This window comes from Macaca mulatta, chromosome 11, assembly GCF_049350105.2.
Source record: "Macaca mulatta isolate MMU2019108-1 chromosome 11, T2T-MMU8v2.0, whole genome shotgun sequence".
NCBI lineage: Eukaryota > Metazoa > Chordata > Mammalia > Primates > Cercopithecidae > Macaca > Macaca mulatta.
In genome coordinates, this window is record NC_133416.1 from 8656292 (window position 1) to 8673688 (window position 17397).

The following is a 17397-nucleotide window of genomic DNA, read 5'->3' on the forward strand; positions in this document are numbered from 1 at the left end:
CCAAAAACAACAGTCTCTCCAAAGATCAATTTTTTGGGGAGCCAGGTAGATCACAAAGGTTTAGGAAGTCAAAGGGAATCACACAAGGCCGATAAGTTAAGGTTGCATAAGTAAAGCATAGTTAGTCCCATCACTTAGCTCATCTGGTCCCATGGTTTGGAGGATCATGCCTACAACCATGGGTGGCACATTTAACAGGGTGCCAGGACCCAGGAACGAGGGAAGGAAAACAGGAGGACGCTCCACTGTTTTATTCTCCATCGGGGGTCACAGGGAAACGAAGCAGACTAAAAGGACACTTTTATTCTGCTTCTCTTTCTAGATGGGTAACAGATTATCTGAGCTGAGCATTGTGGCTTGCGTCTGTAATCCCAGCTACTCGGGAGGCTGAGACAGGAGAATCACTTGAACCTAGGATGCAGAGGTTGCAGTGAGCCAAGATCGCGCCACTGAACTCCCACCTGGCAACAGAGTGAGACTCCATCTCAAAAAAAAAGCTTTCCAAAATTTAACTCAGGTATTTCACCTCACATGGAAAGATGTTATGCTGCTCCTAAGCCAGACCCTCACTGCAGCTGAAAAGCAGGCAGCTCTGATTTCCGAGATGAGCAACAGATCTCCTATAATACACCAAAAGGGAAAAAAGCAGATAAGGAAAGAGAAGAAATAGCAGAAATGCCATTCCCAATTGTGAGGAAAGCAGTTCCCCTTGACAACCCTATTTGGGACCCCAGTAACTCAGGAGATGAATGGAAAAGGAAGCCCGTTTTAAAGTGTGCATTACAGGGCCTACAGAAAACCAGGGCTAAACCTCTCAGTTACTCTAAACTGTCCAGGATAAACAAAAAGCCAGATGAGAATCCCGTAGCCTTTATGGAAAAACTGAGAACGGCACTAACAGAACACCCCTCCTTATCCCCTGATTCAGTGGAGGGACAGCTCATCCTAAAGGAGAAGTTTCTTAAACAGGCAGCTCCCAATATTAAAAGAAAACTACAAAAGCAAGCTATAGGACCAGAGAGCACCTTAGAGAACTTCCTGAAAGTGGCCACTGTGGTCTTCTGTAATAGGAACCAGGAGGAGGCCCAAAAGAAAGAGAGAATGGTCAGAAGGACAGAGGCTCTGGCAGCAGCTTGCAGGCTGGCAAAGTCCAGGACCCGGAGATGCATCTGCTGGTTGCTAGCAGTGTGGCAGGCCAGGGCATGTTAAGAAAGAATGCCCATACAGCAAGACAAAGCCACCCCAACCCTCTCCAGCCTGGGGCAGAGAGCACAGGAGATGGAACTGCCCCCAGAGGTGTGAAGGTCACTGGGTTCAGAACCAGTCTCACAGATAATCCCACAGAACTGACGGGTCCCGGGGCTCAAACTCCGGCTCCAGCGGCTCTAACTGCCATTATAGCACAGGAGCGCCGGGTGATTCCGGAAATTAAAAGAAGGAAAGTAGACCTCCTTCTAAACACTGAGCAAGTCTCTCTTTTTTCTCCTCTCTAATCCAGCCCTCCCCTCTGCCCATAGCACAACCAGAAGAGGCATCTCAGGAAAAACTCTAATCTAGTATTTTTCTCAAGCTTAGTTGACACATGCTTCCAAGTCATTGTCATGATAGCGCTACTCATCAGAAAAGCCTCCAAGTTAACCTTAGGAAATAATTTAACTGTTTACACGCCACATAATGTGGCAGGATTACTGTCCTCTAGGGGGAGCTCTTAGCCAACAAACAGCCAGTAAAGCAAGAAGTACATAAGGTAGGATAAGCAGCAGTCACTCTAAATAACGTCTCTCCCCAGGCACAAGCGCTCAATTAGCTCTTACAAGCACACTTGGATTAAGCAAGGGAAAGGTAGCTAACATTTATACTAATTCTAAGTATGCTTTCTTGGTTCTCCATGCTCATGCTGCCATTTGACAGAAAAGACTTTTTTTTTTTTTTTTTTTTTTTTTTGAGACGGAGTCTGGCTCTGTCGCCCAGGCTGGAGTGCAGTGGCCAGATCTCCGCTCACGGCAAGCTCCGCCTCCCGGGTTCGCGCAATTCTCCTGCCTCAGCCTCCCGAGCAGCTGGGACTACAGGCGCCCGCCACCTCGCCCGGCTTATTTTTTTTTGTATTTTTAGTAGAGACGGGGTTTCACGGTGTTAGCCAGGATGGTCTCGATCTCCTGACCTCGTGATCCGCCCGTCTCGGCCTCCCAAAGTGCTGGGATTACAGGCTTGAGCCACCGTGCCCGGCCAGAAAAGACATTTTCTTACCACTAATGGATCCCCTGTAAAAATATCACCAGGAAATTAGCAGGTTATCTTCAGTTTTTCTTCCACAAGAAATAGCAGGAATGCATTGTAAGGAACGTCAAAAGGGAACACATGAGGTAGCCAAAGGAAATAGGTTAGCTGATCAGGCAGTTAAGTCAGAGGCAAGGAAGCCTCAAGTCATTAACGCACTTCAAGCCCCTTCTAATCTAGGAAGGCTCCATAAGAAAACTTAAACCTCAATATTCCTCTGCAGAAATAAAATAGGCCAGTTTTCGAGGACGTTCTTCCCAGCCCTCAGGAAGGCTACAGTCAGAGGATGGCAAACTCCATTTGCCAGCCTCCAGCCAATGTCCTTAAAATCCTTCACCAAGCTTTTCACTTGGGAAAGGATAAAACTTACCAGTGTGCTCAGAGATTGTTTTCAGGCAGGAAACCTCTTAAATTAGTTAAGCACTTAACCTCTCTAGCTCACTTCCAACAAGAATTAACACAACTAGCAGAAGTCCAGCCTCAGCAAACAGAACCACCTTTATTTAACCCAGGAAAGTTGGTGTTAGCAAAACTCTCATCTCTGTCTCCTTCCCTAAGCCAAGCTGGGAAAGGCCTTACGGTTTTCTTCTTTCAACCCCACTGGCAGTAAAAGTTACAGGAATCAACTCCTGGATACATCACATTCAAATCAAAGCCTGAAGAGCTGAGGGAGCAACCCCTCACAGCCCAGAGGAACGTCCTGAATATCAGTGTGGAGAAATAGAAGATCTTAAGCTGAAAATCGTAAAAGATAGGTAACTGAGTGAGGACTGCTCCTACCTCACTGGATACTTTTTATTGTTTCTGCCTTTCCTCTCAAAATCTGCCACCAAATATTAAAACCCCCTTTAAGGCATATTTGCAGCAAGATGTAATTATACATGGGATTGCATTTGTAACTTTGTAGATCCCCAAAGGGAAATGTTATATCTTGGCAAGTAAAAATGTAAATGAAAATTATTTACTATGCCACTCTTGTGGGAATTGTTATAGTTCCACCACTATTCGCAATGGAACTATACACCGTGGCACCCACAATGCGGAATTTTGGTTGTAAAATTCTAATTGCTGTAATATTTTGCCTTATTATCTTCCTTATCATAGGATTAATAATTGCAGAAAAGATTTGGTCAAGGTTATTTTGCTTATAGCAGGAGTGATAGTTATGGATAAGAAGCAAGCATAAGGCCGGATGCCATGGCTCATGCCTGTAATCTCAGCACTTTGGGAGGCCGAGGCGGGTGGATCACCTGAGGATGGGAGTTCGAGACCAGCCTGACCAACATGGAGAAACGTCATCTCTACTAAAAAATACAAAATTAGCCGGGCGTGGTGGCGCATGCCCATAATCCCAGCTACTCGGGAGGCTGAGACAGGAGAATCACTTGAACCCGGGAGGCAGAGGTTGCCGTGAGCCGAGATCGCGCCATTACACTCCAGCCTGGGCAACAAGAGCGAAACTCCGTCTCAAATAAAAAAAAAAAAAAAAAAACGAAGCAAGCATGAAAGTATAAAAGTTTTACTATCATTAAGTTTAATAAAACTTTTTACTGAAAATTGGTAATAGGATGCACTCTATTAAAAGAAGTTTGTAAAGAAAGAGATTTTATATAAGGAAGGATGGTAAATTCTTGTCCTAAAAGGAAATGACTAGTCGTTTACAGAAAGGACGTTTAGGACAGGTCAGAAAGTTTGAGTATGTCCTAAGAGGGTCTGTGAATGTCACAAAAGAATTTACTAATTAAAGGAAAGGAATTGTCAAGATTAACGCTAAAGTTATTTTAGCCACCCAATATCTTATTTCTCCCAATCATATTGCAACTCATAAAAATGGCCTATGCCTAAAATTATTCTCTAATGGGAAGTCAAGAAGAAAATGTATGCTTTTCTCAGGAAAAACGTTACTTTTATATTAAAATCTCTGGTAATGTACAACGACATCTAGTGGAGGGAAACCGGTACTGCAATCGTTTGGTGTCACTAACAGATCTTAAACTCAGTTATGGTCTACAGGATTCCCACTAACCGTGGTCATCTTAATACTCATACTCTAACCCTATATTTTAAACCTTCTTGTAAAATTTATCTCTTTTCACCTAGAAGCAATCGAACTCCAAACAATGCTGCGAGCAGAGCCACACATGGACACACTATTCTTCCGAGAACGCTTAGATCAACCTCAGGAGGAGGACCAATTGCTGTTCCCTCACATGAGGTGCCTTTTCAACAGGAAGCAGCCAGAAAGAATCGTCGTCCAACACCCCCTGACAGCAGTTACGTTTACTTCTCTTGAGGCAGGGAATAATACAGGAGTTATTAAGAAATAATTTTTAGGCCGCTAGAAAGGGTCAAGATTCTCAGTGGAAATTTTCCTGTAATGAGAAGCAACCCCCAAATCATTTCTTTTCTAACAGGCAGCTTGAAAAACCAGGCCGGCAAGCTTTGACACGCAAATGCCAGTGATTAGAAGAAAAATTCTTTTTGTATAGCAATAAACCATGTGATTCATGAAATCATACTTTATCCCTTTTTTTTTTTTTTTTTTTTTTTTTTGAGACAGAGTCTTGCTCTGTAGCCCAGGCTGGAGTGCAGTGGCACAATCTCAGTTCACTGCAAGCTCCTCCGGTTCAAGCAGTTCTCCTACTTCAGCCTCCTGAGGAGCTGGGATTACAAGAACGCACCCCCATGCCCAGCTAAACTTTGTATTTTTAGTAGAGACAGGGATTCACCATGTTGGCCAGGCAGATCTTGAACTCCTGACCTCGTGATCAGCCTGCCTCGGCCTCCCAAAGTGCTGAGATTACAGGTATGAGCCACTGTGCCCAGCCTTTTATCTCCTTTTTTAAAGAAAACAAATGGATAGGACGTTCACCCTGTTTAAGAGCAGCTTAGACTATTGGAAGAGGAGGAATGATAGGGGCTGAAGTCAGAAACCTATTATGTATTCCTGGGAATGCTTTATCTGGTGCCTCAATTATTAATGGAATTAATCAATTTCTGAATCCATTGATTATAATAGGTAAAACCATGAAAAATTATTACAAATGTATAGGCAGCAATAATAACATTACAGATTTGATCATCTCCTCACACATAACTCCTGGTTGACCCAGTTCAGTATGGACATGTCCTGAACCCCCAGAACTTAAATAAAAATTAAAATTGGGAAATAAAGAAAAGAAAATGGAGGACGGTCCCCACTATTCTGGCTTAGACACCAACTTGTAAACATGATGTGCCAATGTCTTTGTGGTTTGTTGAGAATAATCAACAATTAATGAACATAGGAAAAAGCAAGGCAGGCCGGGCGCGGTGGCTCAAGCCTGTAATCCCAGCACTTTGGGAGGCCGAGATGGGCGGATCACGAGGTCAGGAGATCGAAACCATCCTGGCTAACACGGTGAAACCCCGTCTCTATTAAGAAATACAAAAAACTAGCCGGGCGAGGTGGCGGGCGCCTGTAGTCCCAGCTACTCGGGAGGCTGAGGCCGGAGAATGGCGTGAACCCGGGAGGCGGAGCTTGCAGTGAGCTGAGATCCGGCCACTGCACTCCAGCCTGGGCAACAGAGTGAGACTCTGTCTCAAAAAAAAAAAAAAAAAAAAAAAAAAAAAAAAAAAAAAAAAAAAAAAAAAAAAAAGGAAAAAGCAAGGCAAAAATGGCTGAGTAAGCATTAGTCTATAAATCTAAAGAAAGAGATTAGGGCTGGGCCTGGTGGCTCACACCTGTAATTCCAGCACTTTCAGAGGCCAAGGCGGGCGGACCAAGAGGTCAGGAGTTCCAGATCAGCCTGGCCAATATGGTGAAACCTCATCTCTGCTAAAAATACAAAAAGTAGCCAGGTGTGGTGGTACCTGCCTTTAGTCCCAGCTACTCAGGAGGCTGAGGCAGAAGAATTGCTTGAACCCAGGAGGCAGAAGTTAATCGCTTGAACCCAGGAGGCAGAGGTTGCAGTGAGCCGAGATCTTGCCACTGCACTTCAGCCTGGGTGAGACTCCGTCTCACAAAAAAAAAAAAAAAAAAAAAAGATTAAACCCTCTTTTTATCAAGTCATGAGGTGAAATTTCACACTGAATTTGCAAGGTTAAATGAGCAGCTTCAATTCTGGAGTGTGGGGGCAGGAGAGGGGAGATTCTCCTGCCTTTTTTCCTCTAGGGAGGGAAAGGTAAATTAAAGTCAGTTGGTTAGGATATTTAGCTGCTAACTAAATTTTCATGAGGTTGGAGCCTACCAGTCTAATGAGGCTTTTGCTTTAAAAAAATGTTTTATTTGCATTCAATTAATGTAAGATAAAGTTTTACAATCCTTATTTTTTCAGGAATTAAGTCTAACATACTTGCTTAAGGTTTTGAGGGTTCTTGTACTGGCTAACCTAAATTCTTAATCCAATGCTAAAAATATTTGTGCAAGGGAGAAAGAAAGGATTGATAATATCGTAAGTGGGGATTAAAAGGCTATTTTGTTTGTTTTCTTGACCTGGCATTTTGGTTTTATGTTGTTGGTAGTTGGCAATATTTTAAGTGATGTGGAGTAAATCAGTCATACATAAAAATATAAACTAAGTAATGCTATGATAGCTACAAATGTTGGTATGATAATACCATTGTTCTTTGACATTTATAATAATTCATTTAGGTAAAATTCAGTAAGTGATGGTAGACTTCTTTTTTTTTTTTTTTTTGAGACGGAGTCTCGCTCTGTCGCCGGGGCTGGAGTGCAGTGGCCGGATCTCAGCTCACTGCAAGCTCCGCCTCCCGGGTTTACGCCATTCTCCTGCCTCAGCCTCCTGTGTAGCTGGGACTACAGGCGCCCGCCACCTCGCCCGGCTAGTTTTTTGTATTTTTTTAGTAGAGACGGGGTTTCACCGTGTTCGCCAGGATGGTCTCAATCTCCTGACCTCGTGATCCGCCCATCTCGGCCTCCCAAAGTGCTGGGATTACAGGCTTGAGCCACCGCGTCCGGCCAGTGATGGTAGACTTCTTAAGGAAAATAACAGACTGTGGTTGCTCAGAGTGGTAATTTGTTTCATGTGTATGATGATGATAATGCTGTGGTACATATATTTAGATAACATGAACATAGTTGATGTTGATGTAGTATAAATTATAAACTCGTGTTGCAGTCTTGCCAGTGCACCACAATGTTTTGATTTTGTGGTTTGACGTAGGATTCAGTGTTGTCTCAGGACCAACAGAGAAAATTAAGGAGCATGGACACAAGGGTGAGGTTGGAGCAAGAGTTTAATAAGTGAAAGGACAAAGCTCCCCACAGCAAAGAGGGGACCCGAAAGAGGGTTGCCATTCTACAGTTGAATACAAAGCCTTTAATAAACAGGTTGGTAGGAGGGATGTTCCATTTACATAAGGCACAAAAAATCAGTTAGGGCTAGGTGCTTCATTTGCATAAAGTGTGAATTCCTGACCCTTTGAATTCCTGACCCTGTCCTTGTAGTGCACATGTGCATTCTTAGCCTAAGTGACTCCATGTGGTTTAATTTCCCTTACTGTGCATGTGTTAGGGGATGGAATTCTCCATTGCAGACATGTCTGGTTCTATATAACTCCCCTTATGTGTGCAGCTGCAGGTATCTTTCAAATAAGCCCTCCCGCTTTTATGCAAGTTCCCTTATCTGAGTATGTCCAAAAAAGGAAAGGGATGTGTTCACCGAACCCTAGCATGTATATGTGACCCTTGTTAGTTACACAGAACGCATTTTTATGGTGGACCTTGCCCCCTTATCTGTGCTTGCAATTTCATCTTTCAAGCTGTTTCTTTGTTAGAAAGGAATTCTACCAAGGACTTGTCCTAGCTATCTGCCTAACTGATTCTTTTTGCTCTCTTCTCTCATTAGTAAATTTATTTATTTATTATATATATATATTTTGTTGTTGTTGTTGTTGTTGAGATGGAGTTTTACTCTTGTCCCACAGGCTGGAGTGCAATGGTACGATCTCGGCTCACTGCAACCTCCGCCTCCCAGGTTCAAGCGATTCTCCTGCCTCAGTTTCCCGAGTAACTGGGATTACAGGCGTCCACCACCACGCCCAGCTAATTTTTGTATTTTTAGTGGAGACGGGGTTTCACCATGTTGGCCAGGCTGGTCTCGAACTCCTGACCTCAAATGATCCACCTGCCTCAACCTCCCAAAGTGCTAGGATTACAGGCATGAGCTACTATGCCCAGCCTCATTAGTAGATTTAATATTATTATAAAGTAGCTATAAATTAGAATTGCTGTTATTCAGCTTATACGAGTAATTGATGAACAGGCTAAGAGTTTTCTGTAATTGTGCCTGACTTAGCCCTTCTCATCCTCCTACTAAAAATAATATAGCAGTGGTTAATATTATGTTTAGGTTTGAGAAAGAAAATGAACGTTTTATTTGAGGAATGTGAGCTCCTTTAAATTATCAAGCCCAGAAGAACATTTTAAATGTGACAGCAATCACAGCTCACTCTCTGCTTGAGCTAATTACCTCTTAAAGCCCCTTGCAACATGGGCTCTAGACTGACGCCAAGCAGCCACAAAATGCCCCATGTCCAGCCAATCACTAACCAATATTATTTCTGTAACCCGATGAGAATTCCTATCACACAACGTCCACAGGCACATCGCGCAATGTCTCTGCAGGTTTCTGAAGCTCTCACAGAGAGGGGAGCTCCTCTCTGCATCTGGTCATCCAGTCCTCTATAGATCACCTATAAATCTTATGATATTCTAATTAAGAAACAAATCAAAACAGGTGCTACTACTTTGTCTTTTGTTTCCCTCTAGCTGTGTCTCCAGAAATTGGTTCCATGTAATTATTTGTCCTGAAAACAGAGAAAGCCCCTACAGGGAAAATGCAAGATGGCGTCCAGTGATTTTCACGTCCTGAGTTTCAGATCCTTGTGGATAAGTCCCCTCTTACTCTGACTCATGGCCGTCCTGTGTGACAAATAGAATACTGCAGAAGAAATAGGGTGTGATTCCAAAATGAACTCATTGCAGTCATGGAAATTTCCACCTTGGTCTCTCTTAGATCACTTGCTCTGGGCCAGGTAAGGTGGCTCACACCAGTAATCCCAGGACTTTGGGAGGCCAAGGCTGGTGGATCACTTGAGTCCAGGACTTTGAGACCAGCCTGGGCAACACGGCAAAACTCCATCTCTGCAGGAAATTTTTCAAAAGGTAACTTAACCTGTAGGAAGCCAAATGCCCTGTCTTGAGGTTATTTCAGCAACCCTGTGGAGAGGTCTACGTGGCAAGAAACTGAAACCTTCTACCAGCCACTAGCACAAACTTGCCAGCCATCTGAGCCTGCCACCTGGGAAGCATATTCTCCCGCCTCAGTTAGGCCTTCAAATGACTGCAGCGCTGGCTGCCATCTTGACTGCAACCTCATGGGGGACCTGAGACAGGAACACACAGATAAGCTGCTTCTAAATTCTTTACCCACAGAAACTGTGAGAGATAATACATATTTATTGTTGGTTTAAGCTGCAAAGTTTTGGGGTACCTTGTGAACATTTCTAGATTCTAAATGGCATTCACCCTTTAGTGGGTCATCATTGCTTGTTCTTGAATCAGTACGCACATAGAATCATTATATTCATCTCCAAGTCACGGAAGGCTGTATCAGCCCTGTAGCTAAAAGGATGTGTGGTGGAATCATTTGGTAATGGCAATTTTGAAGATGAAGTCTGAAAAATGTAAGATGATTTTGCCATCTTCTTGAAATCTTTAAACAGGGTGGAAGACTCTGGAATAAAAAAGGATTCTATTTAATCCTTAGGATAAATATTTTAATTAATAGTATTATCACCACAAACATTTTAAAATGTCAATTGGAAGACAATTGAACTTTTTTTATTTTATTCCCCCAGGCAGGGTCTTGCTCTGGACTTACTGCATATTCACCCAGGCTGGAGTGCAGTGCTGCAATCACAGCTCACTGCAGCCTCAACCTCCTAGGCTCAAACAATTCTCCCACCTCAGCCTCCCAAGTAGCTGGGACCACCACACCTAGCTAATTTTTGTGTGTTTTTGTTGAGATGTGGTTTTACCATGTTGCCCAGGCTGGTCTCCAACTGCTGGGCTCAAGCCATCCACCCTCCTCTGCCTCCCAAAGTGCTGGGATTACAAGCATGACCCACTGCACCCGGCCTGAACCACTTTCAAGAGAATCCAATGGAACACGTACATTCTCTTCAATAAGACTACACGCACTAATAAGGGAAAGGAGAATATCTGAAATACAGTAGAGCCAATGTGTGTTGTAGTAACAAGAACAATAATAACGATAAAGCCAGACATGATGACATATCCTTGTAGTTCTAGCTACCCAGGAGGCTGAGGTCAGAGGATTGCTTGAGGCTAGGAATTCGGAGTTTGAGACTGTGGTGTGCTGTGATGGTGCCTGTTAATAGCCACTACACCCCAGCTTAGGCAACACAGCGAGACCCTGTGGCTTAAAAGACAATACTAATAAAATAAGAATAAAGATGATAAAATGTAATTAATATGGGGACCACCCATATCTTAGATCTGTTGACCCAAATTCCCTTCTCCCACTTACTTCCCACAAACGTACTTCTTGTTCTTAGGCTTAGATGTTATTTGTTTGTTTGTTTGCTTGTTTAGTTTGTTTGATAACTAATTCTTTTTTTCAGAGATGGAGTCTCACTATCTTGGCCAGGCCAGGCCTCCCAAAGTGCTTGGATTACAGACATGAGCCACTGTACCCAGCTGTTTTTTAGAAACAGGGTCTTGTTTTACCACGCAGGCTGGAGCATATTGGCGCGATCATAGCTCACTGCAGCTTGCAACTCCTAGACTCAAGCGTCCTGAGTAGCTGGGACTACAGGTGTGCACCACCATACCTGGCTGCGAGATTTTCTTAAGATGGGCTAGCTAGTTAAATAACTAAATCTCAATATAAACGTCAAAGAGAAGATATGAGTCAAATTCTCAGGAAAGAACTTTGAAGAAGGATGCTTCTTTTGGCATCAGCATTTGTGTCTCTAAAGTAACTTACTAGAATTATGCAGTGCAGCTCCAGTGCGTACAACATCATCCACAGAGGCGGATATCGTGGCCAGTGAGCTTCTTCCCCAGGTGGGTAGTTGACAAAATTCCTCCAGCAGTGATAATACTCTAAGGAAACACGAATCTTGGCTCATTCAACAAGCACAGTGGTAAATTACTTAAGAAGATCCCCAACCTAGTTTACCATATAGAAAGCCTCTAGTCTCTGGTCTAGTTGCTGCTGGACATTAGACCCCCTAAAAAGAATAAAGCAGTTCATTTAAAGATGGCTGAGAGGCAAGACTAGAGAAAAGAGTTGTTGGCCGGGCACGGTGGCTCACGCCTGTAATCCCAGCACTTTGGGAGGCCGAAGCAGGTGGATCACAAGGTCAGGAGATTGGACCATCCTGGCTAACACGGTGAAACCCTGTCTCTACTAAAAATATAAAAAATTAGCCGGGTGTGGAGGCAGCTGCCTGTGGTCCCAGCTACTCGGGAGGCTGAGGCAGGAGAATGGCGTGAACCTGGGAGGTGGAGCTTGCAGTGAGCCAAGATCCCGCCACTGCACTCCAGCCTGGGCAACAGAGCGAGATTCCATCTCAAAAAAAAAAAAAAGAAAAAAAAAAGGGTTGTTGTTGTTGTTTGCTTTTGTCTTTCTTTTTTAATACAGGGTCTCACTCTGTCACCTAGGCCAGTGTGCAGTGATCCAATCATAGCTCACTGCAGCCTTGAACATCTGGGCTCAGGAGATGTTCCCACCTCAGCCTCCCAGGCAGGTAGGACTACAGGTGCATGCCGCCATGCCTGTCTGATTTTTTTTTTTTTTTTTTTTTTTTTTGAGACGGAGTCTTGCTCTGTCGCCCAGGCTGGGGTGCAGTGGCCGGATCTCAGCTCACTGCAAGCTCCACCTCCCGGGTTTACGCCATTCTCCTGCCTCAGCCTCCTGAGTAGCTGGGACTACAGGCGCCCGCCACCTCGCCCGGCTAGTTTTTTGTATTTTTTAGTAGAGATGGGGTTTCACCGTGTTAGCCAGGATGGTCTCGATCTCCTGACCTCGTGATCCACCCGTCTCAGCCTCCCAAAGTGCTGGGATTACAGGCTTGAGCCACCGCGCCCGGCCTCCTGTCTGATTTTTTAACTTTATTTTATTTATTAATTATTTTTATTTATTTATTTATTTATTTATTTATTTGAGACAGAGTCTCGCTCTGTTGCCCAGGCTGGAGAGCAGTGGCCGGATCTTGGCTCACTGCAAGCTCCACCTCCCGGGTTCACGCCATTCTCCTGCCTCAGCCTCCCGAGTAGCTGGGACTACGGGCGCCCGCCACCACGCCCGGCTAATTTTTTGTATTTTTCAGTAGAGAGGTTTCACTGTGTTAGCCAGAATGGTCTCCATCTCCTGACTTCCTGATCCGCCCGCCTCCACCTCCCAAAGTGCTGGGATTACAGAAGTAAGCCACCGTACCTGGCCTGATTTTTTAGTTTTTTTTTAGAGATGGGGTCTTACTATGTTGCCCAGGTTGATCTTGAACTCCTGGCTTCAAGTGATCCTCCTGCCTTGGCCTCCCAATGTTCTGGGATTACAGGTATGAGCCACCATACCCAACCAGGAGTTGTATTTTTGTTACTTTCCTTGTCATGAATTTCAGACCTAGTCCTTTATCACATTATTTTGGACTTTTACTTCTGAGACTTCCAGCCTGGACTAACCAATCTTCTGGCCTAAAGACAGCTCCTATCACCACAGTTTCTTGGAAACAATGAAGTTTCTTTGTTTACTGTTTTTACCTGATGCTCTCATAATCTGAATAGTTACTCCACTGTTAACGAGGTCCCTGAGACCTTGCCGATTTTGTTGATCCGTATGCCAAAAAAGCCGTGCTACATAGATCACCAGAGTCACACCAGGGTGCTGACTCAAAAACTCCCTAATAGCCTGGGAGCATTCCCAGCAGGGACTCCAGGACAAGAACCAGGTGATGGAGCAGCTGATGGATGAGTGAAAACGTCTTTCTGACGTCAATTTTTCTATAAAATTAACTTCCACGTGATTGGTGGTGTTTTTGCCTGAGCTTCGCCAGATCTTCGGGCTCATGCCCCACTTGATTTCGTAGAGCAGACAGGCCTCTTTACGAAGTTCTCTGGGGTCATAGAAGATGTCAAACTCCCAGGGTTCGATTCTTCTCCTGAAATGCAAAAAGCAGCCCACGCTGTCATGCCATATTTAGAGAGATCTTAGAAATCTTTTCCTGCTCCCCTCTTCTTTCTTTCTTTCTTTTTTTTTTTTTTTTTTTTTTTTTTTGAGACGGAGTCTTGCTCTGTAGCCCGGGCTGGAGTGCCGTGGCCGGATCTCGGCTCACTGCAAGCTCCGCCTCCCGGGTTTACGCCATTCTCCTGCCTCAGCCTCCCGAGTAGCTGGGACTACAGGCGCGCACCTCGCCCCGCTAGTTTTTTGTATTTTTTTTTTTAGTAGAGATGGGGTTTCACCGTGTTAGCCAGGATGGTCTCGATCTCCTGACCTCGTGATCCGCCCGTCTCGGCCTCCCAGAGTGCTGGGATTACAGGCTTGAGCCACCGCGCCCGGCCTCTTTTTTTTTTTTTTTAAGATGGAGTCTTACACTGTTGCCTGGACTGGAGTGCAGTGGTGTGATCTCAGCTCACCACAACCTCTGCCTCCCAGGTTCAAGAGATTTTTCTGCCTCAGCCTCCCAAGTAGCCGGGATTACAGGCTCCTGCCACCATGTCCAGCTAATTTTTTGTATTTTTAGTAGAGACGGGGTTTCACCATGCTGGCCAGGCTGGTCTCCAACTCCTGACCTCGCGATTCGCCCACCTCAGCCTCCCAAAGTGCTGGGATTACAGGCGTGAGCCACCGTGCCCAGCCCCTGCTCCCCTCTTCCATCAGGCTGATCTGAGGCATAACATCTCAGGAAACTTCTTTTTCTAGTATATGTCTCGAAGTTATCTGAAGAGGTCTGTTTGAATTATCAGATTTTTTTTCTCACAAACATAGTACACAGGATTTTTACCCTGGTCACATTATTTGGTGACCACTCTCTAATACCATTATATTTCAGTCTTGACTTTGTGTGCTTTGTTTCTCTTTTAAAGTTTCCTTCACTATATTCTAACCTGTTTTTTGTTTTTGTTTTTTTTTAAAAAACAAAAGCTAAGCTAGCCAGGCTGGTCTTGCTTCCTGGGCTCAAGCTACTCTCCTGCCTCAGCCTCCTGAGTAGCCGAGACTTCAGGTGTGCCCCACCATGCCTAGCTATATTCCAATTTTTCTCTTTCACACCTAAAGGTGCCATGTTCCAATCCTTATCTTTTCTATTCCTCAAGGGACTCTAACCAGATTTTCTCAAGTGTTGAAGCCCTAAATTGCCAACAAGATTGTATTGTCAAGAACAGACAAAAGAGCAATTTAGCCTCAAGATTCTTCCACAGTAGGATTCTATATACTAACTCCTATAAGAAAGAAATTCTAATTGCTCTCAGTGGTATCTTTAGATTTAGCACTCTCTATGTCTGAAAGCCGTGACTCAAGGGAAACTCAGAATTGAGCTGCAGAGTCCTCTTTGAAATATGGTTAAGTCACAAGCTTATTACATCCTAATAGTTCCCACTCATCCCTAAAGTATCACATTCATTTATATAGATCAATCCTTCCACCTATCACTAGATAATATATTTCTTGACATGACTTCCCTGTCATATGTCTGAAAAACGGGCAGACAGTATAAAATAAGATGAAGTTAAAGTGGCAAATGAGTTTCCCAGGTATTTCAGTGATGGCTATAAAAGCATGCGATTTAAAAAGAGAAGAGAAATTGAAAGACAATAACATATAAGCAAGCTAGAAAATCATTTATTTAAAGCAATGAAAATCTTTTTATAAAGATATAAAAAACAATAACCATAGAAAATGAAGTTGGAAAAGGCAAAAATGAAAGAAAGAATGGGAAAATGACAAAAGAGAAAAGGAACAATAAAGAAAGCTATATCCACAGCTCCATTTTTTTTTTTTTTTTTTTTTTTTTGAGACAGGGTCTCAGTCTTTCACCCCAGCTGCAGTGCCATGGTGCAATCATAGGTTACTGCAGTCTTGACCTCCTGGGTTCAAGCGATCCTCCCACTCCTGCCTCAGCCTCCTGAGTAGCTGGGACTATAGGTGCATGTGCCACCATGCACAGCTCTTAAACACCCAGTGATTCTTGATCGAATTAAATGTGCACTGTGATAGTATTATTCTTACCTCAGAGTGGGGTCACCTGTTGAAGGACCTGTTGACCAAGATAGGATTGTGTCAAATAACACTCAAATATCAAATGAGTTGCTAAGAAAAAGTGCTCTATTATTCCAAACCTGCAAATCATCTCAGAAGATGGAATTTGAAGATTCTTTCATGGATGAATTGTATTGGACCAGCTCATTGCACCCAAGAAAAGCAAGATTTTAAGGGCTTTGCCAAAATCTGTTTTCCCAGATGCCCAATCCCAAGCAAGGTAGTCTGCCTTAAGGCTTCAACAAAAATGATTAAGCGCAATTAGAGGCTGGGCGTGGTGGCTCATGACTGTAATCCCAGCACTTTGGGAGGCCAAGGCGGGTGGATCACATGAGGTCAGGAGTTACCGACCAGCCTAGCCAGTATGACAAAATCTTGTCTCTACTAAAAATACAAAAATTAGCCAGGCTTGGTGGCATGTGCCTGTAATCCCAGCTACTCCGGAGGTTGAGGCAGGAGAATCACTTGAACCCAGGAGGTGGCAGTTACAGTTAGCCGAGATTGCACCATTGCACTCCAGCCTGGGCGACAGAGCGAGAGAGACTCTGTCTCAAACAAAAAAAGAAGAAGAAGAAAAGTACTGGAAGGAGACAAAAGGTGGTGGGGGCACCATATCAACCACATCAGAGATGGCGGTCAGAGAAGACATCTGTAAAGAGGGACATTAAAGCTGAGACGTGAAGGTAAAGTTAGAGAGCAAGACATGTGGACATTGGGGAAGGGGAGAGGATTCCAAGCACAGGGAACAGCAGGTGCAAACGACCTGAAGTGTGGACCTTGACTTGTTCAACGAAGAGCAAGGAAGTCAGCCTGGCTGGGTCAGAGTGATCAAGACATGCAGTGGAGGGAGATGGGCAATGGAAGGAGTAAGCCATATGGCCTTACCAGCCCTGGATAGTATGTTAAGTGTAAGAAGCCGTTAGAGAATATGGGGATGATTCAAGGGAAAGTATTGGATTTTAGAGACCTGCGCCTCTCAGGACTCAGAGCCTTGGGGATGTTCCTAGCAAAAAAATGGGCACTGACAAGGCCTGAACCTCTAAGGGTGATTTGGGGAGATTCAGGCAAGAAATTCATCCCACTCTTCTGGCCAAACCTTAACTCGCAGGTGCTACTTTTGAACAAAGAAGAGTCACAGGCTCTGGGAGACACTTCCTTTAAAACAGAGCACGCTTTACCCTAGGCTGTGTGTGTGCCTGTCTGTGTGTGTTACTTTTTATGCATCTGCACTGGATGGTAGAGGAGTCGTAGAAAGGACTCTTGGCCATGGCATGTTTTTTTGGTAGATGGAGAGTGGTAGATGGGAGAGGAACTAAAATGAGAAATTAGCCAGATATCTAGGAAATAGGATGAAGTCAGAAAACACTATTCCAAGTGTGACCTGAAGAACAAATCTCTTACTTTTCAAGAAGGAATGGGGAATTTGAGCATTGGGAGGAAGGAGGAAGGGCGTGGCTGGCATGTTGAAATGAGCTCTTCTCAGACCTTAGTACAAATTGGGGCCCTTGAACCGGTAATCCACTCCAAGGGAGCCTCACAAAACCAGAGGCCGTATCATAGGAAAAAGGCATATTGAGGATGGGAAGACACTTTCTCTGAAGGAACTGAAGCAGCAGTGAGAAGTTCAGAAAGGGACAGTGAGATATATGCTGTGTCTACAATATTATTCCTGGGGTGCAAAGACGAGGATACCAGCCACATGACTGGGGACGGTTTGAGGTATAGAACACACCACCTTCGACCGGGCGCGGTGGCTCAAGCCTGTAATCCCAGCACTTTGGGAGGCCGAGACGGGCGGATCACAAGGTCAGGAGATCGAGACCATCCTGGCTAA

At 44.3% G+C, this 17397-nt stretch overlaps 1 protein-coding gene across 4 annotated transcripts in view; it reads right to left on the reverse strand.

Moving 5' to 3' along the window:
* Positions 1-17397, reverse strand: part of APOBEC1 (apolipoprotein B mRNA editing enzyme catalytic subunit 1) — a 36589-nt gene that overhangs the window by 9403 nt on the left and 9789 nt on the right. For 2 of the 4 annotated variants that reach the window (XM_077953518.1, XM_077953517.1), the window contains 4 exons: positions 15534-15561; positions 13070-13467; positions 11292-11410; positions 7498-10016 (listed from right to left, as the gene is read on the reverse strand). In XM_077953518.1, the coding sequence (XP_077809644.1) occupies positions 9867-10016; positions 11292-11410; positions 13070-13467; positions 15534-15561 (695 nt within the window). In that variant the 3' untranslated portion in view covers positions 7498-9866. Of the gene's footprint in view, positions 1-7497; positions 10017-11291; positions 11411-13069; positions 13468-15533; positions 15562-17397 lie in introns of those variants that run through there. The other 2 variants (XM_077953519.1, XM_028829235.2) reach the window with 2 other exon arrangements.